General features: G+C 42.6%; 1 protein-coding gene across 1 annotated transcript in view; it reads left to right on the top strand.

Annotated features, from left to right (window-relative positions):
• LOC122919705 (uncharacterized threonine-rich GPI-anchored glycoprotein PJ4664.02-like) overlaps nucleotides 1-10,297 on the top strand; it is a 74,691-nt gene extending 64,394 nt beyond the window's left edge. The window contains exons 13-15 of the mRNA XM_044268887.1: nucleotides 6,261-7,913; nucleotides 8,135-8,203; nucleotides 10,101-10,297. Coding sequence (XP_044124822.1) covers nucleotides 6,261-7,913; nucleotides 8,135-8,203; nucleotides 10,101-10,297 — 1,919 coding nt within the window. The remainder of the gene's footprint in view (nucleotides 1-6,260; nucleotides 7,914-8,134; nucleotides 8,204-10,100) is intronic.
• The last annotated feature ends 690 nt before the right edge of the window (nucleotides 10,298-10,987 follow it).

Genomic DNA, 10,987 nt, shown 5'->3' on the forward strand with positions numbered 1-10,987 from the left:
CCAAAAAATGAACAGACTATTGCTGGTTAAATGCACTTGGTGTGACAGCTTCACCCTGATGTAGGCTTTAGCCAAAAAACAACCACACCATTGAGGGTTAAATGCACTTGGTGACAGGCGCAGCTTGCCCCTGATTTTGTATATGGCCAAAAAATGAACAGACTATTGCTGGTTAAATGCACTTGGTGTGACAGCTTCACCCTGATGTAGGCTTTAGCCAAAAAACAACCACACCATTGAGGGTTAAATGCACTTGGTGACAGGCGCAGCTTGCCCCTGATTTTGTATATGGCCAAAAAATGAACAGACTATTGCTGGTTAAATGCACTTGGTGTGACAGCTTCACCCTGATGTAGGCTTTAGCCAAAAAACAACCACACCATTGAGGGTTAAATGCACTTGGTGACAGGCGCAGCTTGCCCCTGATTTTGTATATGGCCAAAAAATGAACAGACTATTGCTGGTTAAATGCACTTGGTGTGACAGCTTCACCCTGATGTAGGCTTTAGCCAAAAAACAACCACACCATTGAGGGTTAAATGCACTTGGTCGCAGCTTGTGCTGGCGCACCACAAGACACAAAATGGCCGCCGATCACCCCAGAAAAATGAGACTGACAAACGGTCTGTGCAGCCTAAAAACAGTGAGCAATTGAGGATCAGCAGCTCAATGATCCACAGCTGCAGATCGATCAGTTAATCAAGTCCTTTGGAGGAGTTAATCTGCCTAATCTCGCCCTACTGTCGCAGCCGCAACCTCTCCCTACGCTAATCAGAGCAGAGTGACGGGCGGCGCTATGTGACTCCAGCTTAAATAGAGGCTGGGTCACATGGTGCTCTGGCCAATCACAGCCATGCCAATAGTAGGCATGGCTGTGATGGCCTCTTGGGGCAAGTAGTATGACGCTTGTTGATTGGCTGCTTTGCAGCCTTTCAAAAAGCGCCAAGAAAGCGTCACAAAAGCGCCAAGAAAGCGACGAACACCGAACCCGAACCCGGACTTTTACGAAAATGTCCGGGTTCGGGTCCGTGTCACGGACACCCCAAAATTCGGTACGAACCCGAACTATACAGTTCGAGTTCGCTCATCCCTAATTGCTGTAATTATCGCTATTATCATCGTTATTATTATTAGTGGTAGTAAGACATAATTGGTGACAGACTATAGTGTTATCTCGGCAACAGGAAGTATTATTACTATCTTATGATTATTATTTAGTTATCAGGACAAATATTATTATCTTCATCATTTTTATTATTATTATTATTATTATTATTATTATTAGTGGGGGTGGTAGTGATAGAATGTTATGAATAGTGAATAATAATTATTATTGTTACTATTATTCAATGATAGATTATTGTTATGTTATTATATTTTATTAGTGGTAACATTATGATTGGTGACAGAATATGATATTTTCTTAGCATCATCATCATTATTATTATTTTTATTATTATTATTATTATTATTATTTGTAGTAGTGTAATATGAACAGTGAGTCTCTATAAGACACTGCAGAATTTGCTGCAACTTTATAAGTGAAGGGAAACTTTGGAGCAGATTTACTGATATTGTCTGAAAGTAGACTGGACAGTCTTAAACCTTGGACTACATGCACACGGACGTATTTTTTTTCTGTGTCCGTTCAGTTTTTTTTGCGGATAGGATGCGGACCCACTCATTTTAATGGGTCTGCAAAAAATGCGGACAGCACACCGTGTGCTGTCCGCATCAGTATGTCAGTTCCGTAGCCCCCCCAAAAAAATAGAACATGTCCTATTCTTGTCCGTTTTAGGCATTGTTACAATGGATCCGCAAAAAAAAAAAAAAGAATGGCATACAGATTTGCGGACTGCAAAACACATACGGTCGTGTGCATGTAGCCTTTTTCACATGTCAATGTTTTGGTCAGTGATTTCCATCAGTGATTGTGAGCCCAAACCAGGTATATGGGAAAGATCTGCACCTGTTCTGTGTTTAGAACCGCACCTGGTTTTGGCTCAAAATCACTGACCAAACACTGAAGTGTGAAGGAGAAGTTAGGGCTCATGCACACGACCGTTGTTGTTTTGCGGTCCATTTTTCACAGATCCGTTGTTCCGTTCGTGAGTTTTTTTTCTCTGATTTAAGTCCTCTTCCGTTCCGCTATTCCACAAAACATATCTGCATAATTTCCGTATGCTATCTGTTTTTTGCGGATCGGAAACAAAAAAAGTTACCGTATTTTTTGCTTTATAAGACGCACCTGATGATAAGACGCACCTAGGTTTTTGAGGAGGAAAATAAGAAAAAAATATTTTGAACCAAAACGGGTGCTTTTGGTAGGTTTTGAACTAATGGTGGTCTGTGGATGACACTGTTATAAATAATCTGTGGATGACACACTGTTATGGGGGATCTGTGGATGACACTGCTATAGGGGGATCTGTGGACGACGCACTGTTATGGGGATCTGTAAAGGACACAGTTATGGGAGGATCTGTGGATGACGCACTGTTATAGGAGGATCTGTGGATGACGCACTGTTATGGGGGGATCTGTGGATCTGTGGATGATGCACTGTTATGGGGGATCTGTGGATGACACACTGTTATGGGGGGATCTGTGGATCTGTGGATGATGCACTGTTATGGGGGATCTGTGGATGATGCACTGTTATGGGAGGATCTGAGGATGACACACTGTTATGGGGGATCTGTGGATGATGCACTGTTATGGGAGGATCTGAGGATGACACACTGTTATAGGGGATCTGTGGATTACACTGATGGGGGATCTGTGGATTACACTGATGGGGGCTCTGTGGATTACACTTATGGGGCTCTGTGGATTACACTTATGGGGCTCTGTGGATGACACTTATGTCATCCACAGATCCCCATAAGTGTCATCTACAGATCCCCCATCAGATGCATCAATGTGGAGGGAGGAGGCGGAGACACTTATGGCGGGCCCGGTGCAGTGATTCTACTCTAATACACCGGGCCCCGCAGCTGTTGAGTACATTCAATCCGAATGGGTCTGCAATTACTGTACTGTACTTTCTGTAGTACCTTATGTATAGCATTGAGACGGCGCAGACCCGCAGCTCCCTCTGTCATGCGCCGCCTGCCCCGCTTGCCGCAGCGTCCTCCTCATGCGCCGTCTGCCCTCCTGCCTGCTTATCTCACTTTATGAATTAACAGGCAGGCAGGGCAGGTGGCGCATGAGGAGGGAGCTGGGGCCTGTGGCGCATGACCGAAGGAGCTGCCGATCTGCGCCGTATTAATGCTATACATAAGGTACTACAGTAAGTACAGTACAGTAATTGCGGACCCATTTGGATTGAATGTACTTAACAGCTGCGGGGCCCGGTGTATTAGAGTAGAGTCACTGCACCGGGCCCCGCCATGAGTGTCTCCGCCTCCTCCCTCCACACTGATACTTCGCTGGCCGCGCTGTGCAGCATAGCGGCCAGCGAAGTATCCGCTTTATAAGTCGCATGGCCATTACGTTCGTGTGCATGAGCCCTGCACCAGATGTATCATAGTGGCCTATGCTGGATGACAAATCTGCCCCATCTTAAAAGGCAATGGACACCTTCGGAGCAATTTTTATGGTTGCATTTACTCATTTTGGGGTAATTTTTTTTTTTTCAATTAGTGTTTATTAAAAATGTTAGGCCAGTCTGTTTGCAAGTTGTCTCTTTCAATTTTCTTTGAATCCCGTCATCTGATGGCTTATATGTGGTTGTTATCTCTGACCTCATAAACACTTAATATAGCCCAATTCGTATCAAGCCGATACGAATATGGCTTAAATAAGCGTTTATAAGGTCAGGACATAAGAGATAAGAGCTACACATGAGCTGTCAGTTGATTGGATTCAAATAAAACAGAAAGCAACAGCTTGCAAGCAGACTGATTTTTAACCCCTGCCTCTCAGAACTGGCTGACCATTTTTAATAAACACCAATTGAATAACCCAAAATTCGTAAAATATAATCATTAAAAAGTTTTACATAGCCTTTAAACAATTTAGGCCAAAAGTTTACGCCACTTGTAAGTTGGCTTAGTTTTACTCTAAAAACGTGCAAAAATGTTGGCACATCGGGGGGGGGGGGGGCATATTTAAGCCACGCCCCTTCCCCATGAAGCCACACCCTTAGTTGGACAAAGCATTAAAAAGGTTAGAAAAGTGTCTAAAACACTGGATAAATGCAGTGGAAAGCTCGGATGCCAGTTTTTTATGCAAATTGCCCATTATTTTGGTGTAAATTGTGTAGAATTATTACTTCATAGTCATTGTTTTGTAAAATCATATTTATGTTTAAAAGGGGTTGTCCGGGTTCAGAGCTGAACCCGGACATACCTCCATTTTCACCCAGGCAGCCCCCCTGACTTGAGCATCGGGTAAGTTCATGCTCCGATGCTCTCCTTTGTCCTGCGCTAAATTGCACAGGGCAAAGGCATTTTTAGGAGTTCCGGTGATGTACCAGGGCTCTCCATGGGGCTGCCAGGAAGCACGGTGACGTCACGGGCACTAATGGGCAGACTTTAGCGCTGCTCTAGCCAGTAAAACGGCTAGGGCAGCGCTAAAGCCTGCCCATCAGAGCCGGTGATATCACCGAACGCACTGCCGGGCGGAGGTTTCGGCCCGGCAGTGTGTTATAATAAACAAAAGAGCCCTTGCCCTGCGCGATCTAGCACAGGGCAAGAGAGCGCATCGGAGCATGAGATGCTCCGATGCAAACCTCACAGATCCTGCCTGGGTGAAAATAAGAATATGTCCGGGTTCAGCTCTGAACCCGGATAACCCCTTTAAGGAAGCTAATAAGATTAGTGGGTTCAAAATAGAAAACTCTTCCTAGTATGAGTGTCATAAGAATATAAAACTGTTATCAAGCAGAGCAATATGTACTAAACCTTTAAAACTTGGGACAACATATGTGCATATATACAATCAGAAGTGACCCCTATGAGGGATGAATGAATCTGACAACCTATGCTTTCCCAACACAGCTCACTAACAGGCATATGTTCTATTAGGTGCCGTGGAGATGTTTCCACCCTTAACTTCCCACCACAACTTTGCACAACACAAATTTTATACAACATTGGGACATACCATTCAAAAACCTCTACAGGCTGCAATTCACATCACAACCACTGGTGGCAGTACATAGATATATATGGCTTATGCGTTTCCTGACAGAGTACCGACAAATGTAAAAGTCTATAATCTCACACCATACATCTCAGGGTAATGTATGCTAAGTCAAGTGGAAGACCAAAGAAGAACATGTCTGTATTTCACTATTTCCAGGAACCTAGTGCCAAAAGGCTGCAATATTAAAAACTGTTCCGTCCATATTTTAGCACGTGACTACCCGGAAGTGTAGCAGCGCATGCACAGGTACTGCTTTAGTAGCAGAAGCAGAGTTTATCCGCTGGTGCAGGATTGTCATGTCCAGATGTGATGTCCAGCTCTGTCAATCAAGCAGCAGGGGGGAGCTTCGCCAGTAGCGGGGGCAGATTCTCACATGTAAAGAACTTGGGGCCCCTCAATCTCTGTAATGGTGCAGCAGGGGGGAGCTTCGCCAGTATCGGGGGCAGCTTCTCACATGTGAAGAACTTGGGGCCCCTCAATCTCTGTAACGGTGCAGCAGGGGGAGCTTCACCAGCAGCGGGGGTAGCTACTCACATGTGAAGAACTTGGGGCCCCTCGATCTCCGAAATGGGGTCTCAGATCTTGGACTCCCACCTAATTTACATTTATTACCTGTCTGATGAATGAGTTCTAAAATGGTGTCTTTTGTACTGAAACGTGGCAGACTACAACCAATCTTAATCCCATTCCTACAGAGCCACACGTTGCTTTTTTCTTCTCCTTGAGACATAACCCCCAGATATCTGACAAGCTGGGTTTTTTCCGTTGTCCATCACCTGCTCAGAACAACAAATTCTTTCTCTGTTACATTAGGGCAGACATCCCAGCCACACCTGCGTGACTTTGCCAATTTTAGATTAGTCTCACTGCCACTCCTATTGCTTCAGTCTCCAGTAGATGACTTCTGCTTTTTGTTAAAAAGAAAAAAAGATTGACGCACTACAACCAGACTGGATTATGGACACGGTAACAGTCACTAACAATAAAAGAAGAGACATTTCAAGAATATTGCATTTTTGCCATATATGTATGACATGCTATACTTCAATATGCTATAATGTCCAAATAAGATTATTTTTAACTAATGCAATGTTTGTTTTATTTTGCAGTTAGTACTAATACCACTAGTCAGGCATCAGTATCACCCACCTCTGTTAGTACAGCAACTATTGCAATAAGTACTGATTCAACTACTTCTTCAACCAATACTACTGCACTCTCTAGTACAGCATTAACTACTTTAGCAACATCCAATACTACCCAACCTACAAACACTGGATCTATGATTACCAGTACTGCATCCACTTCAACAGGCATACTAACTAGTTTAACACCAAATTCAACTCAACCTACAAACCCTGTTACAACTAATACCATAGCATCTACCATCACTGGCTCAACCATTAGTTCTGCCAGTGAAACAATTAATGGTACTACTGCTATTACACAATCAGTTACAACTACTCCTACCACCAGTAACTCCTCTACATCAAATGTCCCTAATAATTTTAGTACAACCGGAACAACTAATGGCACTGCAGCTACTCTACCATTAGCTACGACTAGTCCTACCACCAATAACTCCTCTACATCAACCGTCACTAATAATTTTAGCATATCTGGAACAACCAACAATTCAACAAGTAACATAATCAGTACTAGTCCTGGTACAGGGATAACAACAAATACCAGTTCCTCCATAGCATCTGATGTGAATATGACCACGGTAAGCACTGCCACCTTTTCTGGACCCACTACCCCTAACATTATGCATAACAGTACCATAATAACAGTCAACAGTACATCTGGATCCAGTATCTCCACAGCACCTACTGTCAGCTCTAATGCTACAGTTGTAGCCCCTACTGGATCCACAAATTCTACAACTGGGTCAGCTAATGGTGGTACAAATGGCACCAACAACACCACCGCAGCAACATCAGGATCAACTGGATCAGGCTCATCAGGGAATATTACTCCAGCTACAAGTCCAAGCACTGGTACTTCATTAAATTCAACTGCTACCACAATAACAGTCAACAGCACATCTGGATCCAGTATCTCCACAGCCCCTACTGTCAGCTCTAATGTTACAGTTGTAGCCCCTACTGGATCCACAAATTCTACAACTGGGTCAGCTAACGGTGGTACAAATGGCACCAACAACACTACTACAGCAACATCAGGATCAACTGGATCAGGCTCATCAGGGAATTTTACTACAGCTACAAGTCCAAGCACTGGTACTTCATTAAATTCAACTGCTACCACAATAACAGTCAACAGCACATCTGAAACCAGTATCTCCACAGCCCCTACTGTCAGCTCAAATGTTACAGTTGTAGCCCCTACTGGATCCACAAATTCTACAACTGGGTCAGCTAACGGTGGTACAAATGGCACCGACAACACTACTACAGCAACATCAGGATCAACTAGATCAGGCTCATCAGGGAATTTTACTACAGCTACAAGTCCAAGCACTGGTACTTCATTAAATTCAACTGCTACCACAATAACAGTCAACAGCACATCTGGATCCAGTATCTCCACAGCCCCTACTGTCAGCTCTAATGTTACAGTTGTAGCCCCTACTGGATCCACAAATTCTACAACTGGGTCAGCTAACGGTGGTACAAATGGCACCAACAACACCACTACAGCAACATCAGGATCAACTGGATCAGGCTCATCAGGGAGTATTACTGCAGCTACAAGTTCTAATCCTGGATCAGTCATAACCTCTTCTACAACAGACACCGGTAAGTTACCAAAGTATTTATTGTATGTAACAGTAAAATATCCTTTTCAATGCCATCTCAATGTCGCTCCTTACCCAAATTGGTAATGTCAAAGTGCAGGAATAAATTCTATAGCTGCCAGGAAAGAGTGCCATTTGGTGGTAGAACATTCTGCTTAATTGAGGTGAGGTGTTCATTTATGTACTATATTAAAAAAAATATCATTTATTTTATCTCCATAGGTTCCAATGGAGGCACATCATCTCTAAGCACTATCACCTCTACCCAAACAACCTCAAACCAATCTGCAAGTAAGTACATATAGTATCATATTGCAAGTGGAGGTCTAGTCTATTTTTTTTGTTTCAGCAATTAGATGTAGAAAACAAATTATGTAGGGCGGCCATAATGCAGATACACACTTCCTTCCTGTATGATAGTGCAGCAGGTTGCATGGCTTCATGGCAGCTGAAATGAATTAGACACAGAAAAGACTGCTATAGTCTCCAGGAAGTGATGGACCACAGCTTCCACCCCTAAAGACCATAAGGTGACACGGGAGCTTCATACACATCCTTGTCTGTGTGTATAGTGTTACTAATCTGTCTTATCTAAACCTCCAACAGTATAATAGAGCTATCATTAACTCGACAACCCACTAATGATAGTGAGATGACTCTGCTCATCAAGTCACAGTCTATAGAGCAACAGAAAACAGGAAGTGACTGCTTTAATGGCCACCAAGAAACAAAATAGCAAATAAATGTTTTACTTGAAGATATATAATTATGTATTATAGAATATATAGCTTCGAAGTGTCCTCATGGGTTCACAAAGAATAGTTCTACAACATAGCATGTGTTGGAACACGCCACAATACTTTTTCTCATGAATTTTGTATGAAGCCCTATGAAAAGCCTTTATGTGCATTTGCATGTGCCCAAAGGAACATAGGTTACTATAGGCTATAGTTGAAGTGAATATGGAAGTTATCCAGCATCAGACTCCGCTATGCTGCTGCATTATTAAGTAGGATTGATATATAGAATTGCTATGTTGGTTTCTGAACTTCCGACTTTCTGATATGGGCACACAGCTACAATACAGATTTCTTTTTGTCTTGTAGTTCCTTATTGGGGAATTATTCTTCTTGGACTAGTCTCTTTGTTGGGTGCAGCGCTGATTGCATGTCTAATATGTGGGGTAAGTACCTATATGTTTGTTCAAAGGTGTTTTTACTTGATTCAAATTCAGTACCTTTTCCATCATCGGAATATGAATATGAAGACATAAAAAAAAACATTAGAATGAGGAACACTTGGTTTTTATAAAGCGATGACTGATATGACATAGGTCATCTGTAGACGGGATCAAAAGCAACCAATTCTGCATTTTTCATCTAGTGTCCATTCTTTGCTATGTCTACATGTAACCTCCTCACAGAGGCTGTCTTAATGAGGAGAGACCTTGGGTGTGATCATGGGGTTGCCTATGATCGGACCCCTGTGGTTAAATGTATGCTATTCAATACAAAATACACTGTATATTTTTATATTTTACATGTAAATATTTTTTCCCCGTAGATATTGGCAAGTTGCCGCTCTTCTTCTGCATATGCTGATGCCACTTATTCCACTTATCTCACTCATTATGATTCGTTAAATTCTATGGGACCATCCATAGCGACAGACCCTGAAGGTGGGATAGCAATGAGGGAACATGAGAGACGACCATGAGCCTCCAAAGGAAACCATTACTAAGGATATCACCAATCCAAGAAAGGACAGAATCCCACGTAACATGCTGGTGTAAGCACCACATTATGGACCATGACATTGAAAAAAATCTTCCTGGACAACATTTTTGATGTTGCACTGCTTGCATGATACAATTAGAATATGTATTTTGCAACAGTATTCAATTTGAGTGTAATATTTCTAGTACAATTATGTTTGCATTGAGGTACAGAGATCAATGTGAGGGTTCATAAAGGTTCAACAGGTCAAATGGGGGCAGATTCCTTCACAACCTGCTCCACTGGTTGGCTTCTTTCTTTATGATCTGATCCTCTTCCTGTACTATACAATGTGCTTTGTAGAATGTTTTGAGGTTTCTGCCACAAGATTGCCCGTTTTAAGACTTTGAGCCCCCATTGGGTCTTGCAGGAAAAGTGTTTTAAGATACTCTAAGAGTTGGCTGAATTGATAGGTCTTCCTAAATCTGAAGGTATTTACAAAGCTTGGTCTCATCCTACATATAAGGAACATGCCAGTCCATCTGTATCTAATGCCAAGGGGATGGAGATGTACATTGGTCTACTATGTATCTTGAATCCATTGATTCCATTGCAAATAGCTGACCCAGTCATCAATGACAGTTCTGAAAGATATGGACATATGGAGTAGGGTTTGGAGAGTACTGTTGCATGATAACCTTCATGGTTTGGGAAAGTAGAAACTAAAGGGGTTGTCCAGCAGATAAAGAAAGAAAACAAGCGATAGTCACTTCATTGATCCAACACTGTTCGCGTTCCAATGCTTATCGATAGAGAGGACATGCCCGCTCAACCAGTCAATGGCTGAGGCAGATTATCGCTTTTGACCAGTTATTGTCTGAAAAGGCATTTCTTGCTATTTCCTGTGTGTTGCAGAGACAACGAAGGAGACACCTTCCCAGACACCAACCCGGTAAGCGCTGAAACAGTAGGATTAGTGAACTGAGTATCACTTCTGCTATTTTATTTCTAAACCCACTCTGAGTCCTTAGCCAAAAAGGTTTCCTCCTGTAGGCAACCCTTTAGGTTCTACTCCACCAAGCCTTAAGGCTATCCTGAGACAATACTCTCCACATTTTTATGACTTTCATAGCTTCCACATAAGGTCTAAGATGGCTGAGGCATTTATTTTTTACCTTGCTTATTGGCACTCTGTTTTCTAGCACTGCAGATACCACTATATCCATGAGAGTTTTTAGTGTCCTGCACATTGTGTACTTTTGAGTTTACTTTATATCATCACTTTGTACAGAGGTGCAAAGGCAACAGTTGTGCCTGGACCCTAATGACCTATGGGGCCAATCTGCTACATAATAAGACA

Source organism: Bufo gargarizans, chromosome 9 (genome assembly GCF_014858855.1).
Source record: "Bufo gargarizans isolate SCDJY-AF-19 chromosome 9, ASM1485885v1, whole genome shotgun sequence".
In the NCBI taxonomy this organism is placed as follows: Eukaryota; Metazoa; Chordata; class Amphibia; order Anura; family Bufonidae; genus Bufo; species Bufo gargarizans.